Genomic DNA, 20,338 nt, shown 5'->3' with positions numbered 1-20,338 from the left:
TACCAGGATGTCTTTCGAAGATTTGCACAAGGCGCAACGCGGGAAAGTCGAGGAGGCAGTGGACGAAATATGTAAGGATTTCGAGGTGACGGAGGACAAACTCCGCGAGTTGACCGCGTACTTCATCGAATGTATGGAACAGGGTCTCAAGAACGGAGAGACGGACGGGACGTACCGTGGGCTTCCGATGATCCCGTCGTACGTGATGGGCAGGCCCAATGGCACTGAGGAGGGCACGTTCTTGGCGGCGGACCTTGGCGGCACGAATTTCCGGGTGTGCTCGGTGCGTCTCAACGGTGATCACACGTTCAAGCTGGAGCAGTTGAAGTCGAAGATCCCCGAGGAGCTCCTTGACGACGACGTAACATCAGACGAGTTGTTCGGCTTCATCGCGAAGCGCACAATGGCGTTTGTCAAGCGCTACCACTCTGAAGTGCTCCAGAGCGAGGGCGGCCAACTGAAGCTCGGGTTTACGTTCTCGTATCCCGTGGCGCAGACATCGCTATCGAGCGGCACTTTGATCCGCTGGACGAAGGGCTTCAACATCAAGGATGCGATCGGCAAGGACGTGGTCAAGATGTACCAGGAGCAGTTGGACGCGGTCGGGTTGGGCAGCGTGCGCGTTGTCGCGCTGGCAAACGATACCGTCGGCACGTTCCTCTCGCACTGCTACAATTCGCGCAACTCGGCGTCACTCACAACAGGCGAGATCACAGAGCCCGTCATCGGGTGCATCTTCGGAACGGGCACGAATGGCTGCTACATGGAGAAGCTCGAGAACATCGAGAAGTTGCCGCAGGAGCTCCGTCAGAAGCTTACCGCGCAGGGCAAGACCGAGATGTGCATCAACATCGAGTGGGGCTCGTTTGACAACGAGCTCAAGCACTTGCCCACGACCAAGTACGACTTGCTCATCGATCAGAAGTTTACCCACAACCCCGGCTTTCACCTGTTCGAGAAGCGCGTGTCGGGCATGTTCTTGGGCGAGGTCCTCCGTAACGTGCTTGTCGACCTCCACTCCCAGGGCCTCATTCTGCGCCAATACCCCCAGGGCCAGCTACCCCACCGCTTGTTGAAGCCCTTCAACCTCTCCTCCGAGATTCTCTCGCACATTGAGATCGACGACTCCTCCGATCTTCGCGAGACCGAGCTCTCGCTCTTGCAGGCTCTCCGCCTCCCCACCACCGCCGACGAGCGCCGCCAGATCCAGCGCCTCGTGCGCGCCATCTCGCGCCGCTCTGCCTACCTTGCCTCCGTCCCCATTGCCGCCGTCATCATCAAAACGGGCGCGTTGGAAAAGCGCTACCACGGAGAGGTCGAGATTGGCTGTGATGGCAGCGTCTTCGAGTTCTACCCCGGATTCCGTTCCATGATGCGTCATGGCTTGGCGCTGTCCCCTCTAGGCCCGGATGGCGAACGTAAAGTCCATCTACATGTAGCAAAGGACGGCTCAGGCGTCGGCGCGGCGCTATGCGCACTTGTCGCCTAGACTCTGTAATCTCTACTAATGATATATACGCTCTTGAAGAATGACTCTCGTTGTGACTCTTCTGTGGCCACGTGCATTTCGTCCCGCCACCGGCTCCCACGCCTCCCCACGCCGCCGCAAACAGCCCAGGCTCAGCAGCGTACGACAGCGGGTTACTGTTAGTATACAGCTGCGATGTGCTGCCTGCCGATGGTATCACCGACGCCCGTTGCGTTCTGGCTTGACGAGCGAACCGGTTCAGACCGTTAGTTATGACCTCTTGTGGCTCCCGCCCTGTAACGAAATGTTGCACGCTTAGGGAGGTACTAAAGCGCTGACCCACTGCAGGGCATACTTGAGACGTGCTAGCTACCAGTCCAAAAAGTAAGCTAAGCCAAGCGCAATAAGATGCCTTTGTCTGTGTCTGAATCGGAGGAGCTGTTCATCCCAGAGTACACACGCAAGAAGCAGTCTAATGCAATTCAAGCACTTGAGCAGCCGTTTGACAGGGAGCAGCTCACAAAATTGCTCATTAACACGCTCCACGAGCTGGGTTATGAGCAGTCGGCGGCGATGTTGCAGCAGGAGAGCGGCGGGGTGCAGGTTGAGTCCGAGACGGTGCAGACACTATTTGAGCTGGTGAAATCCGGGCGGTTCGAACATTGCACGGTGCGGTTGCTTTTCCGCCTACCGCTTGTGAATGGAGACCTTGCGCACCTACTCCCGGTGGAGAATTCAGAGGAATGTGGTGATCCAGGAGAGCCCGGGGTGACCGGGGAGCTTCTGCGGCAGTACCAGCTACTTCAGCAGTGTGTGCAGCGGCTCTCGGTGTACAACGCGGAGGACATTGCGAAGCTCACAACGGCAGTGGAGATATTTGTACTTGTCTTGCGGCAGGTTTTCATTGAGATGGTTTTTGTGCGGCAGGATAAGAAACGCGCGTTATCGTTCTTACGGTCGCTTCTCAGGCCGACGATACAGCTCTGGGACTCGCTTGTGGCTGTACAGACCATATCTATGGTGGAGGAGCCCGAGGGAGAGTGGGCTATGACTCCCGACACAGCTCTTCTGCAGATGACGACTATTTTGACGTGTCCTGCGGAATCCGCAGAGGCAACAAAAATATGGGGAGGGTCTCTGGCAGCCTCGCGGCAATTGGCGCTTGATCAGATTTCACAATATATCAACCCGAATGATTTGGTTCCACGGGGCAGGCTCATTACGTTGTTAAAACAGGCTATACAGTTCCAGCGGTCCAGCGACCTGTTAAGCTTCAGCGACGATCCTCACAACCACGAAGGAAACCGTTCTGGAGAGAAAACCACTTATAACTTGCTTCAAGATAACGTTGGCTCTATGTGCATGTTCAATTTCAGTCATGTGAAGACTCTTTCGGAAAATAAAGATGAAATCTGGTACCTCCAATTCTCACCAGATGGTCGGTATTTGGCCAGTGCATCCACTGACCCTTCCAGCGATCGTAAGGTATTCATATATGACGTGTTAAACAACTTCAGGGTTTATAAAGTTTTGGCCGGTACAGAACAATCTGTAATTTGTTTGACCTTCTCTGCCGACAGCAAGAAAGTCATCACATGCCCTTTTAATGAAGACGTGAAGGTCTATAACATACACGATGAGGGAACCCCTATCGGCAACAATGCAAATATTCATCCAAATATGGTTGGCGCCAGGGTAATTGATCCGGCTTATCAGGTGACAGTTACCCTCCAAGACACACCGTCTTCTGCGGTTTCAAGCTCATCCGCGAACACTCGAATGCGCGTGTGGTGCGCTACGTGGTTCCATCACCAGCCCAATCTAATAGCATTGGGATCCACTGACAGAGATGTTGTCATCTATGACCTAGATCTGAGAACTACTGTGTGTCGGCTAGCGCAAACTTATCAGAATTCCATCAACTCACCGAACCATAGCACATCTACGTCACCTCCCCCTACCGCTACAGATACCGGGAATGATCAATTTTTGCGTGTTCATGCTGTAACCATATCGCATGATGACAAGTACCTAATATGCATGAGCAATGACACGTACATTGATGTCTACGACATGTCAGAATTATCGCCTGATTGTGAACGCTCGCACGAAATTAGGACTCCTAGACTATCTAGACTTAATATTGGGAAGCAGATGATGTCCATGAGCGGGCCAGTTGGACCCGATGATTCGCTTTTACTAATCAGTGTACAGCCACACGAGCTTCAGCTATGGGATTTCAAAAGGCAGATTATGGTCCAAAGATATGTAGGACAGCGGCAGGTGGCATACATCATCCGTTCGTGCTTTGGGTATGGGGACAACCTAGTTGCTGGAGGTTCGGAAGACGGGAAGATATACATTTGGGATAGATATTATGGTAATATTATTGGCGTTCTATCTGGGCATAACATGGAGAGACCGGACGACTCCAGAAATAAAAACTTCCCAATGACCAAAGTTTGCAATACTGTAGCATGGAATCCCGTCAATTCAAGACTATTTGCCTCTGGAGGAGATGACGGTCTGGTGAAGATATGGAAGGTTGACCCTAATTGATGAATCCTATAGCATGACGTTATTTGTCTATAGAACTTCGAGAAATCCTGCCGATCTGTTGTTTCCTAAATTGTAGCTGTTACTTGAGTATATTAATTTTTTTTATCTATGCGCATCACTATAGGTTGCCTCACTGCCTTACTAAGATTCCGGATGGGGTTCCTACCTAACGAGGCCTCAGGCCGTTAGGCAATTAGGTAACCGAGGCGGTTTCTGGGGCCTGTTATGTATCTAGTGGGATGCTGTTGATGCATTCTGCAAGGGATATCATTAAGTGCATAATAATTAAGCAAACCCATCATTTGTCTCCAGCCTACTCTCATTTATCCCCGCTAGTTCTTCTGCTTCCACTTTGCCTCTTTGTACATTTAGCGCATTGAAAACTGGAATTGATGCTACAACAAACAAGAACAGGAAGTAGAATGAGTATCTGATGTTGTGAGTCTTGTCAGTTATTAGGCCAATGAGTAAGGGGCCAACAACCGAAGACCCCTTGTCTGTAATGCTGAATAAACTGAAAAATGTAGATTCCTTACCCCTAGGAATGAGAAGAGAAAACACGGATCTTGAAACAGCTGCCAAACCTCCCATGGAAATGCCATACCAAACAGCAAGTATATACATTTCAAAGGGATGCTTTAGTCCAATACTTTGAAAGACAAAACCTAAGGTTCCGTAAAATGGAATGACGCCTGCCCAGCAGATGAGATATATCAACGACTGGTGTGGCGGTAGCTCCAACCGTTCTGAGAGGAGTTGTGGGACAAAATATGCGCCGATGACAGCATTTATCATCGTGAGAATGCTAATGACGACTAGGTTAACAGTACTCATGTGAAGCTCTGTCTTGGAAAATAGAATCGCTGCGGAATTGATGGTTGTAATGGAATCGCTGATGATAAACCATCCAACGAGAAAGATCAGCACATCTTTCAGCAAGTTAGCATGCATAGCAGCATGTCCAAGCGACTGCCATCCGGCTTTCAAGTACTGCCGCGACCGGCTCCACTTGAACTGCGTGCTATTCTCGCGTACCACAACATCATCCAACATCCAAATCAGAGGCAATTGGAAGAGCATCCACCAGCCGCCCACAAGCAGCACCGCCACTCTGATATCGTCACGATACTCGGGCTGCCTCAATAACCACACCGAGCATAGCTGTACCACAAATGCAGCAATGTAACCTATGCCACTCCCGCGCCCGCTGATCACTGTCGTCAACTGGTCGGAATCTATGACTCTGTATAGATACAGCACGCGCTTCAAGTCAGAAACCACATCCGGCAAAAGCGAGTTGCCGACCACGTTGATCACCCCGTAACAGCAATTCGAAATCACCGTCAGCAGCGCCAAGATGTAGTACTGGTTTCCCCGCAGCAGCACGGTCGAGCAGGTGGCCAGCCCACCGACCATCCCGAAAGAAAGCAGCACATTGCGCTTGAAGCGTACTGTCTTGCAAACGTCCACTACACCGGAAACACTGATCACCAGCACCGTCTGCAGCAGCACCCCGAGTGCAAACGTGTACAGCGCGAAGCTCGATGTATCTACAAACACCCTCCGCCCAAAAAGGGGCAATACACAGTGCTTGTCCTCCGCTCCACACGCCACTGTGTGATCGTCGACCTGTACGCCGTTGTTCCGTGCAAACTCCTCGAGTAGCAGCGGAAAGTATGTCGACATCGCCGACACTATGAAGGGCTCGCTCGAGAACGCATACAGGTACCATCCAAATACATTGCGATTCGTAGCCGAGACATCTCGGTCAAAGTTCTCATCGCTCGTGGGTATAGTTTCGTAACTCATATCTTGCCCTTCAGAATACCAGCCAATCGCTACCTTCCTTCTTCGCGTTTGATTCGACGCTGAAAGGAGGCAATGTGGAGAAAGCCCCTTGCCAATATTCAATCAGGTTAGTCCGAGACTAAAAATCGCCTTAAAAATATCGTCGGCAAAACTTGACGGTGAACCTCGAGGTTTCAACTGGGCATCGCGAGCACTTTTAACATAGCTGAAAGGGAATCCACCTTCTAACGTTAGTAGTAGAGCGAACTAGTGTCATGCAGGGCAGTAAAACGCCGATCATTACAAGTATATACAATGTACATGTAGAAAACGGCGACTGAAAAATCTCATGATGAGCAAGCATGCCGGTGTTGAAAGCCATTGCAGCGACGCCGGGAAGGAAGACCAAGGTAGAAAGTTCTTTGGGTGCTTTTTTTTTAAAATTTAGTTTGATGTTAAATACTGTCGAATGTCACTGTAAAGGGAAGGAAATTTTACAAAGGAGCTTCCTGGTCTAGCTAGTATCTGTCGCGGGGTCGTCTTGCACTATGGTTTCACAAGCTGCGCACATGGAATTTGAGCGGACCAATGCATGCATATCTGATGGGCTCCTTGATGTGATACACAATGAATCATGCAGGGGATTATGTCATTAAGAACACGGAAGTATGTTACAACGGGCACTTTCGGAACAAATGGGGAGGTTAGGCAGATTCGGTCACTCTGGCACAGTCGTCGGTAGTCGCTGAGCTGTGCGCGGAGGCGAGCTGCGCCGAATCGACGGCTGGCGCGACAGGCTGGATGGGCACGGGCAGAGGGATAAAGCGGAACTCGTCAAGAGCGGAGCCGGTGAGGATCTCTAGGGTGGGGCTCCAGTCCTTGGGCTTGTCCAAAACCCACTGTTCCCAGGCCTTAGCCCTGACGGCGTAGCTGCCAAAGAATCTGGCGGCTTCAACGGGGGTCTCAGGCAGAACAGGATCGACAACACGGGCGACATCGACCGTGGCGTTATCATTGGAGACTATTTCTCTTAGGGCGCCCATTATTAAGTTGTTGTCGCCGCCCCAGGAGAGCTTGATCAAGCGGTAGAAGGACGCGATGGTGGAGAACGAAACCCAGCCTTCCTTGTTTAATAGCGACTGCAAGTACGAGTCCGTTTTCAAGTTCTCTATGCTGAAGTAGTACTCAATCTGTCTCGCGATGTTGTCGATGGCCATCATCGGGTCTATCTGCGAGCTGTAGACACGTGGCCGGTAAGCGCTGCTGTGGGGCCTGTTGTGGAAGTTGCGGCGCGGCTGGCCGCCGCTGCCTGTGTACTGCCGCGACACAAACTGCTTGTGTCCGTCAGCGGAGTGCTGCTGCCTGCCGCCGTAGAAGCGTCTTCTGGGCTGGGGCTGCATCTGCGCCATATGCTGTGTCGGGTGTTCCGCACCCTGCTCTGCGGCCTCGGGGACCTGCTGCTGCTCGCCGAGCTCGCGCTGTTCCACGTGCTCCTCCGGTGCAGATGGCGTGGCGCTCGCGGCGCTCGCCTCGTCATGCGCCTTCCTGTGGGAGTCTGGAGCTCTCTTTTGCTGGCTGGGGGGTGCCTTGTTTCCGGTCTTGCGCTTCGCGGCACCGCCGTTGACCGCCTGCCCGTTTTTCTTCTTGCGTTGCATCTTGCGCAAGCCCTGCCCGGGCACAAGCATGGCCGGCTTCATTGGCACCCACTTCTCCTTCCCGGTCGTCACCATCGGTTGCGAGCGCCCCCGCCCGCTGCCGTCGTCAGCAAGCTTTGTCGCAACCTCGTGCGCAGAAGGCCAGCGGCCGTCCTCGGTGGCCCGTCCGGCCCCCGTCCCCATCTGCACCGGTTTCCACGGAGAGTTCTGTGGAATCGGCGCTGGCTGCAGCTTTACAATTTCCTTCTTGGTCTCCTTCGGACAGCTTCCGGCAGATCCGCCCGCCCCCGACGGTTGTCTGTTCTCGTCCGCGACATTTCCAGCGACAGGATCTTGAATGGCTCCAGCTTCAACAGTAGTAGTCATGGTTTTCAGGTACGTTCTCGTCTCACTCTATGCGGCAATGACCTACTATCAGCCTATTCCTAGCTTGGTGAAAGTGGTGATTGGTGATTTCTAAAGGATGACCGCTCGAGCGCCTCATCTCATCGCCAAAATTTTTCAACGATTTTTTAAATTTATTTGCGTCGGAAAAACGACGTGAGGATCACGGTGCACGTTCACATGTTACCCGGATTATGAGAAACTCATCCAACAACCCAAGCAGTTATTGAAACCAGGTCTCGGCGGCAAGCTCGCCATACAGGTGGGCCAAGCAGAAGCGTAGCGTGTTGAGCGTTGTTTAGTCTGTAGCCATCAACTTTTAACCGCATGGCGGATATGGGCCGGATAGCGAAAACCACGGGAAAAAGTAGCAGAGGTACAAATTCCGCACGACAGCCAGAAACGCGTTTTATCACAGAGGAAGCAGGAACGATGAACCGGATTCGCAGCATGCCAATTCGCATGCGTTCTGGCGTGGACGTGTACCAGCGTGCACTGCAGGCATACAAGAACGCACGGGCGAAGCAGAAGACGAGCGGTCCGTCGTGGATGATGCGCGTGCCGTACTACCAGCAGTTGCAACGGCGCACTTTCGACGCGCCGGAGGAGGTGGTGGCGGCGCGCAGGAAGTTGGTAGACGACTACATGGTGCAGCTGGGGCGGCGGTTCCAGGCGCTTGCTGTGCGTATTGGGGCGGAGCGCGCGGCGCGGGAGGCGGAGGTGCAGCGGGCGTGGGAAGCTGAGCACGGCAAGGTACCTGAGGAAATCCAGACGCTGAAGCAGCATTTGCGGGCCGCGTGCAGCGAAGCGGCGCGCACGCGGCTTTCAGAGCAAGTCAAGCAGCGGACGGCGTATAACCGGGCGGTGACAGCCGCAACGGTAGGCCAGGGCCCTGTGGTGCACGCGCTCCCAGGGTCGCCTGCATGGGCGGCACTGCATGACGTCTTCTACAAGCTGCAGCTGCGAAACACGATCTTGTTCTCCATTGACATCGAGGCGTTTGAGAGCAACACATCTGTCGTCACAGAGGTGGGAATCTCGGTCTACGATCCCCGCGAGAACGAGGACACGCTCGTGCCCCACTTCCGCACGTACCACCTCTGTCCTGAGGAGTCTCTCGGGTTGATAAACAAGCGGTTTGTTCCGAATCACAAATGCGAGTTTCTCCATGGTGAAACCATGGTAATGCCGCTCTCCGAGTGCGTTGAGTTCATTAACGGGCTTATCGAGTACTACCTGTACCCACCCACGGGCGTGGACGACAAGTACTCGCGGGCAATTGTGGGTCATGGTGTCTCTGGTGATCTGCAATGGCTTAGGAGTCTGCTCATCGACCTGCCCACGATCGCTGGCCCAGGCAACTCCCATCCGCGCGACCATGTTTCTGTCCTAGATACCGCGCATTTATACCAGTACTTCTATGGTCAGAAGGGTTCATCCCTAGGTAAGAGCTTAAGATTGCACGGTGTCCCACATAGCTATCTGCACAATGCAGGCAACGATGCATATTACACATTACAACTGCTCATGAAGATGGGCGATGTGCAGCAACGCATCCGGCACCAATGGGACGATCTATATGCTGTCTTCAACACGTTGAAGCAATGGGAGGAGTATGACAACTCCACGCCCTCCACTCAGCACGCAGAATCCGTCAATAACAGCACACGCGCTACCGGGAAAGACTATAAGCCAAAATCCAAATCGGGCAGAAACCGTCGACATCTGGATACCCACATCAATGGCATGCGCTATCACCATAATTTGGACAGCTTCTTAGCATCTACGGCGGTTGTTGACTGCGAGATAGGTAGGTAAATATGTAAAAGCCTGAATTCGCAGGACACGGACCGTCGTTGGTGGTCCTCCATAGATGTGATGTGGATGGCAGCCAACTGCGGTCCTCTTAACAAATGAGCTAATACTCGAAACTACTGACATCTGCAACAGCGGCATAAATGACAATCCTGGGGGCTGGCAGCGGTTGCCTAAGTAGGGATTAACAGCATCCACAGTTGCATTCTTTGCATTACAACCTCCGCTGGTTAACTACTTTAGCGGCTTTCTCATTCCTTCCGGTTGCCGGTATCTGCCTTTAGAGAAGGGATGCCATTGCATGTTTGGCCAAAACCTAGGCACACTGCGCCACTATTAATAGCAAGGAAAATGAAAGAAGCTCTACCACTGGATGTTATATGCTTTCAAACTGGGTAACATTCTTCATGGATGCCTTCCTGTTCCTGCGGTTTTAATGTAGCACGCGAGGGCTTAATGATTAACGTTGCCTCTAACGTTCCTCTTCCACGTTCTACGAGCTGAAATTCTTGACACAGGGCTAATTAATCGAAGCGGATTTCGCCTGCCCAATTCCCGTTCCTGGAGTGTGCCATCGGTGTGGCCAGATGATCGAAAACGTTGCAGGATAAATAGCATGGGGACACGCACGATGCGTGTCCGAATGGAACCCTCCAGGAAGGCAGTCAGGATTAATCCAAATGGTTTCTTTTACCAAGTACGTTGGCCTTGTTGCCACTACGTTCGCTACAGTGCAAGCTGCTACATATAATGTGAAACTCGACTATGAGCAGTATGTGGATGTGTTCTACCACTTCAAATCCGGCGGCGTCTCTGTTGAGGCGGTTTCCGAGGGTTTGAAGGTGACCGCACCAGACTGTGAGGCCTTACAGTCCGGTATGATCGTTGTCTCAAAGGATGGCTCGAAGAACAACATCCTAGTGACCTGGAACCAGTACGGTGTTTTCCACCTGCAACACGAGGGCGCAGACTTGACGTGGAACGAAGTCAGTCCACAAACCTGTGGTACGCCTTCTGGCTCTTCTTCGATGGCCTATAGTTCAACTGTATCGCAGTCCAGTGCCATTTCTGCTCCCCCAGACTACACCTTATCCGCCAGCACATACACCACCACGGTCAATGGTTTGGAGACGCAATACGTCACGTACTGCCCGATCTCGACCGCGTACTCTACTCAGACATACACCTCTACTGCTCCTGGTGGCGCCGCTACTACCTTAACCGTTGTTTCTCCAACCGCCGAGATTGTTGTGTCCAGATACACTCAGACCATCACGCAGACTTTGACGTTATGTGAAAAGAAAGATGCGTGTACCGCCACTACTGTTAGCGTCGGCGAGACCTACACTGATGTGAAGTTGACGAGAACAGTTGAATCTGCTCCAGTGAGCACAATCTCCAGTACATATGGTAGCTCCGCCGTAGCGCCATTGCACACTGAGTCCAAGCCGGGCTTCTCGCTGTCCGCCAGCGTCTACACCACCACCATCGACGGCTCTGTCACCGAGTATACCACGTACTGCCCAGTGTCGACCATCTACAACACAGCGGTTTTCACGTCTAACAGACCAGAAGGCCCAACTACCATTCAAGTCACCTCTCCTATTTCTGAAGTGGTCGTCTCGAAGTCCTTGTCCACCCTCACCAAGACGGTGACTCTATGCCCTGAGTCCAAGGCATGTGTTGTCACCCCAACTATTACCAACTCGCATGTGGAAGTTACTGTAACACGGCCAATTGAGACCCCGGCCCCAACATCTGAAGAGGACACGACCACCACCATTGAGTCGATTATCTACATCACCTTGACCGATGATTCCGGCACGTCTGTGGTCTCCATTCCAAAAACAGCATTGTCTACTATCTCGCAGGCCACTACTCCAGCTCCAGAGGCTCCAAAGTCCTCTGCTCCAGCTCCAGAGGCGCCAAAGACCACTGCTCCAGCTCCAGAGGCTCCAAAGTTTTCTGCTCCAGCTCCAGAGACTCCAAAATCCTCTGCTCCAGCTCCAGAGGCTCCAAAGTCCTCTGCTCCAGCTCCTGAGGCTCCAAAGTCCTCTGCTCCAGCACCTGAGGCTCCAAAGTCCTCTGCTCCAGCTCCAGAGGCTCCAAAGTCTTCTGCTCCAGCTCCAGAGGCTCCAAAGTCTTCTGCTCCAGCACCTGAGACTCCAAAGTCTGCTCCAGCTCCAGAGGCGCCAAAGAGCACTGCATCAGCCCCGGCCCCAGTTCCAACCGTGCAGACCCAGGCGTCCTCCACGCCGGAGCCGACCGTGACCGTGCCAGTTCCTGAGCCGTTCGAGGGCGCGGCCGCTCGTCGCTCCGTCGGCGCGCTGGCCCTCGCAGGTGCAATCGTCGCTGCACTGCTCTAAGACTCGCTCCAGGTCAATTTGTGTAATCAATTCTGCGCGCACGCGCACACATAATTAACTACACATCTACTTACATTTACTCGCGTAGCGCCTCCTCCAACAGCTGGTCCAGCTCGCCAGACGCCTTCAGCGCCTCGAGGTCGCTGTTGCCACCCACATGGCGCCCGTTGATGTAGATGTTGGGCACGGTGCGCTGCCCGCTCAGCTCCTGCAACGCCGCTTGGATCACCGCGCCCTCCTCGCCCATGGTGTCAAGCTCCAACAGTTTTACTGCGCTTGCCGGGACGCGCTTCTCCTCCAGCAACGTACGCTTTGCCGCCTGGCAATACGGACAGTACGTCTTGGATGCAATGAACACGCGGTTCTGCTGGATTAGCGCCTGCACCTGTTTAATAACCGAAGGGGAAACCATTATGCTTGTTCTTCACGATAACGCTTGGCGGCAACAACGTTCGCCACCGTGTTTTTCTCGCCGCCTATATACCGCCCGCCCTTTGAAATTCCAGGAGAACAAGGAAGCGGGGAGAAGCGGCTCAGACTGAATGCTTAAGAAGGCCGGGGATAACGGCGGTGATTACTGGCATCCAAGCCGCTCTTTCCGGGTAACCTCTACGTGAATCACGTGACTGAATCCAAAATCTCACGAGGCCGAAAGCGGAGAGTTCTCGTCCTGTTGCTGCGGGTGACGACAACCGCGCTGGCGAGCGCTGGCGGGCCCACGAGGCCCCCTGGCGGAATAAGGAACCAGCGGCAGTGAAAAGACCACAGGTGGCGTTCTGGGCGTTAGCAGACGAGCGAGCGAGGCGATGGGGTTTCTGACGGATCATCAGCACACGCTGATAACGGACGTGATCGATAAGGTGGTGACTAGCGAGCGGTACACGCTAGAAGTGGAGCTGGAACGCCTGGTGCATTTGATCAGGGCAGAGTCGGAGTATGAATACACGAACAACCAGCTGGAGGCCGCGCGGGCGCTGCGCAAGCAGCTCAAGTACGGCAACGTGGGGCAGCAGCTGCGGGCGCTGGAGCTGCTGAACCTGTTCGTGTCGCAGCAAATGAAGTTTGCCGTGATGTATAATGACGCGAAGCTGCTGCAGCGCCTGCAGGGGATTGCGATGAACACGGAGACGGACTCGCGTGGGCGGCGATACGAGTCGCGTGTGGTCAAGCGCTGCGTGGGCTACGTGCTGGCGTGGGCCGGGTTTCTGGAGGGGCGGTCGCGCGCGTACGATGGCCTGGTGCGACTCGGGGGGATGGTCCGGCGCAACTACGCGCGCAGCACGGGCACCAGCCGGCGCGGAGGCTTCCTGCACGACAGCGCGGACGGTTCAATTCACCCGGAGGATACGCTCCGCTCGGCGCTCGCGTACCCGGCGGGCGACGAGGACAAGATCAAGCTGCTGATCAGCGACGCCGTCGCAACCGCGCTCGCTCTACAGAATGCACTGCTCGCGCTGCCGGTGGGCACCCGTGCCGTGGAAAGTGCGGACGCCGCCGAGAAGTTCACACAGGCCCGGGAGCTGCGTCGCAAGGTCCTGCGTTATCTGCAGCTCGTGAGCGGCGGCGACCTACTCGGCCCGCTCCTGCACGCCAACGAGGAGCTTGTCGCGGCCCTCATGCGCTTCGACGAGCTCTCCAACACCGCGGACTCCTCGGGGTCCAGCGATGAGAGCGAAGACACAACGCTCGAAAACCCGTTCGGCGACCAGAACAAGATCTGACACACTGTAGGTATATATATACACTAATTACCCTCGCCGCGGAACCGCAGCGAGCAGCTGTTCACACAGTGCCGCACGTCCTTCGGCAGCCCTAGGCGCTGCGCGAACCCTTCGCCCTCGAACACGTGGCCGAGGTGCCCATCGCACGCACTGCACCTGATCTCCACCCGCTCCATCCCAAGCGACGAGTCCCGGATGTACCGCAATGCCCCAGGTCGCACCTCTTGGTAGAACGCGGGCCACCCACAGCCCGAGTCGAACTTTGCGCTGCTGCTGTACAGCGGTACGTCACAGTTTGCACAGTGGTAGATGCCTGTGCTCTTGTTGTACAGGTACGTGCCCGTGTGCGGTCTCTCCGTCCCGCGGTCTCGCAGCACACGCAGCTGCTCGGCACTCAGTTGCGGGTTCCACTTCGACGCACACATGCTACCCACTCTCAATGTTCTGATCAGCTGGCGAGACATGCGCTGAAATTTTGCTGAGATGGGGGCCTTGCATTGAACATGGCTGCATTTAAAGAGCGGATTATCATCGCAACATACGCAGTGCCTCCTGTCTCGTGAGGAACATTGTTCTGTTATGCCAGATAGCGCGCCAGTGGAGCCGCAGCAGCCCGCTGAGCAGTACCCGTCGCAGATATCGTGCACAGAGGCATTCGACCGGCTAACCGATTGCTACAGCATCGGCGGCCTGGTCCGCCACTACTACCGGCACGGCGAGTTTAACGGTTGCTCGAAGGAGATCGAGCGCTTCAAGTTTTGCATTCTGCACGGGTCGGACCCCGTGCGGGTGCAGCAGTGGTACCGCGAAGAGTGGGAAATGAATAAGAGCACCAAGGGCACGTCAGAAGACGTGTGGAGTCTCCGGCGCTGACTAGAGCACAGGTATGAGTATATATAGTTATATAGAGTTTGCTGGGCGCCGGATTCGTGTCTGGGCCCGAAAATACGTCACGTGATGCGGTGATACCGGAGCATGTGCTCTGTTTTAACATAAGCCAACGAATACCAGAGCAGCGCAAGAGCCTGGGCAAGAGATCAGCGCGCGGGTCCAAATACTGCCGCGACGTTTTGGTTGACGGTTCTGCTGTCGTAGAGAGGTTAGAAGGCCGAACGATGTCTGCAACACCGGATACCGGGAGCTGTTTGATAGCGAACCATTTGAGCTGGACAGTCGATGAGGTTATAGAGTGGGCATTTGGGGAACTGCAGCTGACAGGAGGTGCGAAAATGGCAGAGACAGCAGGTCCTGAAGCTGCAGGCGGATGCGAAAAGGACGGTGTGACTGGCGCGCAGCCTGAGGGGCTTGGCGGCTTAACCGAGGCGGGCGGCGCGGGTACTGCGCCGACGTTGGATTCCTGTAGACGTAACTTTCGGCAGCACAAGATCACAGGCGATGTGCTGCCCTTTCTAACGCTGGATGACTGCAAGCAGTTGTTCGACGGCGATGCGCGACTGGGTGTGAAGTTCAAGATAGCCATCAACGGACTCAAGAGATTCGAAAGCGGCACTACGGCCATCAACAAGGAGCTCGTGGCAACATTGAACAATCTGCATAATACGATCGCCGATAAGCTGCAGGAATACCAATCGCAATACGCCCGTCTGCGTGTGGATATTCTAGAGGTAATGAAACGGAGCATTACGCCGTCGTCCGGTATCGCCCCGGGCGCGCATACGCACCACTCTACACAGATGCAGGATTATTTTGAAAGGCCACAGCAGCACGGTCACTCGGGACATCCGTCGCCCATCTCACCGCGTAATCACCCGGCGGCGCCCGCTGCCCAGCGGAGAACCAGTTCCAATAACCCTCCGGGTATTGGCGTGGCGGGTCCTCCGCCTCCAGTTGTTCCTTCGAACGCAGGGATAGCCACCTCAGGAAACAACAGTTCCGGGCAGGTATCGACAACTGCTAGCCCCAACGAGCCGCTGAAGCAGCTGCGGGCATCCAAAGAGGACTCTACAGAAAAGATTCTGAAAAATGCTATGAAGAAACATAACCTGAACGAGGCGGACTGGCGGCAGTACGTGCTTGTTATATGCTATGGCGACAAGGAGAGAATCCTAGAAATGGACGAGCAGCCCGTAGTAATATTCAAAAGCTTAAAGCAACAGGGCCTCCATCCCGCAATTATGCTGCGGCAGAAGGGTGACTTCGAGGAAGTTGGCGATCTGACACCAGGAGGTAGATTGTAGAATACGCATATCAAGAGATAGCGGCAACTGGACTGCTTTTCATGTATGTTATGTAGTGATACATGTATAAACAGCCACTAATCTACGTATGTTACAGGGGTCTTCTTTCTGCGCAGCACATAAGTTGTTTTAAGAGTAAGGGTTAAACTTCCTCTTCGATTTCATGACCTTGATCCTCTCCTGATCTTCCTTGAATTTACTTAGCAGCTCGTTAATTTCCTGCTTCTTCTGCTCTCTAAGCTGGAATCTGTAAAAGTCCTGCTTGGCCTTCTTGTCCACCATGCTGGGAGGCTTCTCCTTCCGTGTATGCTTAAGAAGTGGATTGCGGTTCAGAATCCTACGCCTTATGGAGTTTAACGATTTTGTGTTCTTCCCTACTACAAGTGTGAACCCGTCCTCGTCCACAATACTCGATTGAACCTCATCCTGCGCAAGTTGTTCCCGTTGCTCAAATAACAACATATGCTCGTGAATGTCGCTGCGCAAGTACTCAAGGTCGAGTGGCTTATAGAAGCTCTGGAAGGTCGCTATCGAAGGAGACTGGAACGCCCACTCCACCAATTCCTTTTGTTTGTGCGCGTATTTGCGCAGAGCAGCCCAGCAGTTCTCCAGAGATGCCTGGTCCACAAACTTCAACAGAGCACTGTTTCTCGGTGTATACCTTCTGTCCTCCGCATCCCCGGTGTCTCTGAAATCGGACGTCAGCGCACCCAAATCCACCTCGTGCAATCCGAACTCGTCGTGATGTAGCAGCTCTGCCACATGCGCCACAGTCTCGTACTGCGCGCAAATCCTGCCAAAGCTCTCCTTGATAGAGTCGACCTGTGTCAACAGAGGTAAATTGACAATAAACAGGCAATTAGCCTCCGATTCCACCTTCGTCTGATGCTTCTTCACGTACATGTAATGTCTGACATCCGTGTCATCGCCCAGCGCCGTGCATTTTGGTAGGTCAAAGGGGATCACTAAGAACCCACTCCTCATAACCTCAACATTTTTCATATTGGCAGGAAGTTACAGGTCCTAAGAACGACAGCCCGCCTTCCGCTCTGCTACGCCGTTGACCTTTGCTCGTCATCGCCATGCGATGGCTTGAACAATTTTTCAACCAAGCCAAAGTCGTTTCTTTTATGTATCATATATAACGGCTAACACACCATTATCGATTCGCTATGTACACCTCAACTCAAGGAGGATCCGCTCTCTGCGGAAGCGCCCCCCAGCTGTTTGGTTTCTTTCATAAGCTCGTACAGTTGTACGATTTGCTCTGACGACATCTGGTCAACTAGGCTCTTCGAAAGTGTACCTTCAGCCCAGCTGTTGGTGGAAATCATGTGGAAATAGTCCTGCCAGGAAGCCAGGAAGCCGATAATATGGACCGGGTTATCAATGTTCTTGTGTAGTTTAAATTCCGACTTCACGTATTCGTCTCCGAGGGCGCGCTGTGCCGGCGGGAAAGTGCGGTGGGCGCGCAAGATTCTTCTGTAAAGGTGTAGTGGTGGTAGAAGTGGCTTTCCCTGGCGATGTACTGTGCGGTAGAGGTGATTTGTAGTGCGCATTGTGGCAGAGAGGAACGTGTCGCCCGTGAAGCGGTCTGGCGCAGGATGGGGTAAGTTATGGTGAGTAAGAATAATAACGATGAAGTCAGACCAGTGGGCGGTTTCGATATGTACGGGTGCTTAAATAAGAGTAGCTCTGACTCGGGTGAAACCCGCGTCAGAGCTGCCCCGCAAAAAGGCATCGGCGAGCAGAACTAGTCAAAATCAGCGTCCAGCAGCTTCAGCTTAGCCATACGGATTTTCACAGCATTTCTGTGGGCATCCAGTCCCTCGACTTTCGCAAGACTCATTACTGCGTGCCCGATGTTCTGCAACCCTTCTGGGTAAATTTCCTGGGAGGTAACGAATTTCTGGAACGTTGCGGTGTTGACGCCGCTATACTGCCGAGCGTAGCCATATGTAGGCAGCGTGTGGTTTGTCCCACTCGAGTAGTCGCCACACGATTCAGGTGTGTACGCACCGACGAATACGCTGCCGGCATGATCCACCAAGGGTAGATATTCAGACGCATTCTCCAGGTGGAGAATGAGATGCTCTGGGGCATAACGGTTGGAGAGGGCAAAGGCCTCCTCTGCTGTGCTCGACAAGATGATAGAGCTGTGCGCAATACTTTTGCGGATGATATCCACGCGCGGCAACGAGATTGCCTGGTGATGAACAGCAGCTTGGATAGAGTGCACCTTTTCGTCAGAAATGTTGGCGCCAATCAGGATAACCTGAGAGTCCGCGCCGTGCTCTGCCTGAGAGAGTAAATCAGCCGCCACAAAATCGGCATCGGCGCTCTCATCGCAGATGACCAGGACTTCAGATGGACCTGCAGGCATGTCGATGGCACAGAGAGCCTGCATGTCATTTTGCACATACATCTTAGCAGCAGTGACAAACTGGTTCCCTGGTCCAAGGATTTTGTCAACTTTTGGTACCGAATGTGTGCCATAAGCAAGGGCAGCAACAGCTTGTGCACCGCCTGCTAATACAATCTTCGAGGCGCCAATTTTAGATGCGACGTATACAACCTCAGGTGAAATTTTACCGTCCGACTTGCGAGGCGGAGAAGCAATAACTATCTCTTTGCAGCCAGCAACTTGCGCTGGCACTCCAAGCATCACTGCAGTACTTGGGAGAACTGCAGTGCCACCGGGAACATAGAGCCCGACCTTCTCTATGGGCCTCGGGAATCTCGTACATACCACCCCCGGTTGCGTTTCGACCTTGAGAATATCGTCTCTCAGCTGTGCGGCATGAAATTTACGGACATTCTCCATCGAAATATCTATGGCCGTACGGACGTCTTCCGTTAATCCTTTTAAATACTCGTCGCCAAAAGGAGCCTCTAGTACTGGTGTTTCTATCTTTACTCCATCAAACCTCGCTGTTAGTTCAGTCAACGCATTGTCGCCCTCCTCTATCACTTTTTTTATTATAGGCTCAACAAGACCTAATATATCAGTAGTTTTCTGAATTGGCCTTGTAATTGCTGTTTTCAATGCGGCCTCATCATCTGAGGATACGACGTTCAAGTAAATGGCAGATGGTGCAATATCTACAGGAGTTTCCTTGTTCTTCTGCCACTCCTGCGCGGGTAGGTACTTTGGTTTCGCGTTTCCAGGCCGTCTCGTAATCTTCATGTGCTTCATGTTTAGGTTGGCTTCCACCTCCTTTAAAGTCACATTATTGCTCCTCATTTTAACCATGAGGAAATACAGCAAGTCCGCAACTTCCCATTGTAGTTCAGCTGGCGTTATAGCCTCAATCACTTCATCTGCCTCCTCCTTTATTTTTGAATTTAGCAATTCCGTGTCTCCAACAAGACGGAGGGTGTATGACTCAGGTCTAGCATCTGCTATGCGTTGGTCAACAATCTGCTCTAAACTCTCCAGGCCGCGTCTCAAAGATCCGAAACATGACGGGGTATTTAGATGGCAAAAATTGCCCATGCCGCCTTGCTCCGAGCGCTGGTCCACAACATATCTCAATGCATCGCCATCGCAGTCAATCGCAACTTGAAGCAACTCTTGCGTGTTCCCAGAGGTCCGACCTTTTTCCCAGACCTCATTCCGGGATCTAGAGTAGTATACTCCCGCCTTTTTCTCGATTGCAAGTCTGATTGACTCCTCCGAGGAATACACGAGTCCAAGGCATCTCTCATACACATCTACCACTAATGTGGAAAAGAGGCCATCTGCCCGATCGGTCTTCAAAGCACTTATTATTGTATTCGCAAAATCTTCACCGGTTACTTTCGACAACGAGTGAATCTGACGCTCGCTAAACTCGCGTACAGCTGGGTATTGTTGCCGATAAACGCTGCCATCAGAAACGGTAAGTCTAGTATGCGGAATGCCTGCATCCACTAGCATGTCAGCGGTGCGCTCATCTACAAACAGCGTGCTTACGCCATTATTAAGCATGGTAAATGCGTCATCAACTGTGTAACTCTCATCCGTCTTATAAGCGACAGAAACGGCTCTGAGCTGCGGATAGGCTTTCACAAACCCAACAACCGTTTCCACAGATTGACTACCATCCAGCAGTAGCTGTCCAGATAGTAATACAAATGGTTTTTCTTTTACTGTAGCAATATCTGCTACCAGCACTAGCAGCGGAAATGACATAGTGCGCAAATATCTGTGTTCTTTGTATGAAGGAGCCGGCTTGGTAAGATGAAGCAAGAATCTTTCCTTATATCTTTAAATCATCCAGTAGCATATACCGCGGCTTTGCAACTTCCTCGGAAAGCTCTTCACTCTTATGAGTCATTTGCAATCACTACTAGTTAAAGGGTTGCGATTGGATTTGATTAAACTTTTTTAACATTTGTGTTA

General features: G+C 53.0%; 14 protein-coding genes across 14 annotated transcripts; 7 read left to right on the top strand and 7 right to left on the bottom strand.

Annotated features, from left to right (window-relative positions):
• Positions 1 to 7: 7 nt before the first annotated feature.
• On the top strand, positions 8 to 1,489 carry AGOS_AFR716C (AFR716Cp; the record flags this gene model as incomplete). The annotated part of the gene is made up of 1 exon (NM_212400.2): positions 8 to 1,489. The coding sequence occupies one exon, from the start codon at positions 8 to 10 to the stop codon at positions 1,487 to 1,489; it is 1,482 nt and encodes a 493-aa protein (NP_986264.2).
• A 387-nt stretch (positions 1,490 to 1,876) lies between these two features.
• On the top strand, positions 1,877 to 4,027 carry GID7 (glucose-induced degradation complex subunit GID7; the record flags this gene model as incomplete). Its single annotated transcript, NM_212399.1, has 1 exon — positions 1,877 to 4,027. The coding sequence occupies one exon, from the start codon at positions 1,877 to 1,879 to the stop codon at positions 4,025 to 4,027; it is 2,151 nt and encodes a 716-aa protein (NP_986263.1).
• A 285-nt stretch (positions 4,028 to 4,312) lies between these two features.
• Positions 4,313 to 5,836, bottom strand: ATG22 (Atg22p; the record flags this gene model as incomplete). The annotated part of the gene is made up of 1 exon (NM_212398.1): positions 4,313 to 5,836. The coding sequence occupies one exon, from the start codon at positions 5,834 to 5,836 to the stop codon at positions 4,313 to 4,315; it is 1,524 nt and encodes a 507-aa protein (NP_986262.1).
• A 683-nt stretch (positions 5,837 to 6,519) lies between these two features.
• On the bottom strand, positions 6,520 to 7,836 carry SRO9 (Sro9p; the record flags this gene model as incomplete). Its single annotated transcript, NM_212397.1, has 1 exon — positions 6,520 to 7,836. One exon carries the CDS (start codon positions 7,834 to 7,836, stop codon positions 6,520 to 6,522), a length of 1,317 nt encoding a protein of 438 aa, NP_986261.1.
• A 345-nt stretch (positions 7,837 to 8,181) lies between these two features.
• Positions 8,182 to 9,672, top strand: GFD2 (Gfd2p; the record flags this gene model as incomplete). The annotated part of the gene is made up of 1 exon (NM_212396.1): positions 8,182 to 9,672. The coding sequence occupies one exon, from the start codon at positions 8,182 to 8,184 to the stop codon at positions 9,670 to 9,672; it is 1,491 nt and encodes a 496-aa protein (NP_986260.1).
• Positions 9,673 to 10,349: 677 nt separating this feature from the next.
• AGOS_AFR711C (AFR711Cp) lies at positions 10,350 to 12,035 on the top strand (the record flags this gene model as incomplete). Its single annotated transcript, NM_212395.2, has 1 exon — positions 10,350 to 12,035. The coding sequence occupies one exon, from the start codon at positions 10,350 to 10,352 to the stop codon at positions 12,033 to 12,035; it is 1,686 nt and encodes a 561-aa protein (NP_986259.1).
• A 76-nt stretch (positions 12,036 to 12,111) lies between these two features.
• Positions 12,112 to 12,447, bottom strand: GRX1 (dithiol glutaredoxin GRX1; the record flags this gene model as incomplete). Its single annotated transcript, NM_212394.1, has 1 exon — positions 12,112 to 12,447. The coding sequence occupies one exon, from the start codon at positions 12,445 to 12,447 to the stop codon at positions 12,112 to 12,114; it is 336 nt and encodes a 111-aa protein (NP_986258.1).
• Positions 12,448 to 12,841: 394 nt separating this feature from the next.
• On the top strand, positions 12,842 to 13,756 carry LSB5 (Lsb5p; the record flags this gene model as incomplete). The annotated part of the gene is made up of 1 exon (NM_212393.1): positions 12,842 to 13,756. The coding sequence occupies one exon, from the start codon at positions 12,842 to 12,844 to the stop codon at positions 13,754 to 13,756; it is 915 nt and encodes a 304-aa protein (NP_986257.1).
• A 23-nt stretch (positions 13,757 to 13,779) lies between these two features.
• MXR2 (peptide-methionine (R)-S-oxide reductase) lies at positions 13,780 to 14,220 on the bottom strand (the record flags this gene model as incomplete). Its single annotated transcript, NM_212392.1, has 1 exon — positions 13,780 to 14,220. One exon carries the CDS (start codon positions 14,218 to 14,220, stop codon positions 13,780 to 13,782), a length of 441 nt encoding a protein of 146 aa, NP_986256.1.
• A 115-nt stretch (positions 14,221 to 14,335) lies between these two features.
• Positions 14,336 to 14,629, top strand: EMI1 (Emi1p; the record flags this gene model as incomplete). The annotated part of the gene is made up of 1 exon (NM_212391.1): positions 14,336 to 14,629. One exon carries the CDS (start codon positions 14,336 to 14,338, stop codon positions 14,627 to 14,629), a length of 294 nt encoding a protein of 97 aa, NP_986255.1.
• A 242-nt stretch (positions 14,630 to 14,871) lies between these two features.
• STE50 (Ste50p) lies at positions 14,872 to 15,954 on the top strand (the record flags this gene model as incomplete). Its single annotated transcript, NM_212390.1, has 1 exon — positions 14,872 to 15,954. The coding sequence occupies one exon, from the start codon at positions 14,872 to 14,874 to the stop codon at positions 15,952 to 15,954; it is 1,083 nt and encodes a 360-aa protein (NP_986254.1).
• Positions 15,955 to 16,083: 129 nt separating this feature from the next.
• On the bottom strand, positions 16,084 to 16,956 carry RRP7 (Rrp7p; the record flags this gene model as incomplete). Its single annotated transcript, NM_212389.2, has 1 exon — positions 16,084 to 16,956. One exon carries the CDS (start codon positions 16,954 to 16,956, stop codon positions 16,084 to 16,086), a length of 873 nt encoding a protein of 290 aa, NP_986253.2.
• Positions 16,957 to 17,135: 179 nt separating this feature from the next.
• Positions 17,136 to 17,513, bottom strand: SDH7 (Sdh7p; the record flags this gene model as incomplete). The annotated part of the gene is made up of 1 exon (NM_212388.1): positions 17,136 to 17,513. One exon carries the CDS (start codon positions 17,511 to 17,513, stop codon positions 17,136 to 17,138), a length of 378 nt encoding a protein of 125 aa, NP_986252.1.
• A 194-nt stretch (positions 17,514 to 17,707) lies between these two features.
• On the bottom strand, positions 17,708 to 20,128 carry HIS4 (trifunctional histidinol dehydrogenase/phosphoribosyl-AMP cyclohydrolase/phosphoribosyl-ATP diphosphatase; the record flags this gene model as incomplete). The annotated part of the gene is made up of 1 exon (NM_212387.2): positions 17,708 to 20,128. The coding sequence occupies one exon, from the start codon at positions 20,126 to 20,128 to the stop codon at positions 17,708 to 17,710; it is 2,421 nt and encodes an 806-aa protein (NP_986251.2).
• Between the last annotated feature and the right edge of the window lie 210 nt (positions 20,129 to 20,338).

Source organism: Eremothecium gossypii, chromosome VI, assembly GCF_000091025.4.
Source record: "Eremothecium gossypii ATCC 10895 chromosome VI, complete sequence".
Taxonomy (NCBI): Eukaryota; Fungi; Ascomycota; class Saccharomycetes; order Saccharomycetales; family Saccharomycetaceae; genus Eremothecium; species Eremothecium gossypii.
Note: the sequence above shows the minus strand (reverse complement) of the source record. Positions and strands in the feature narration are given on the sequence as shown.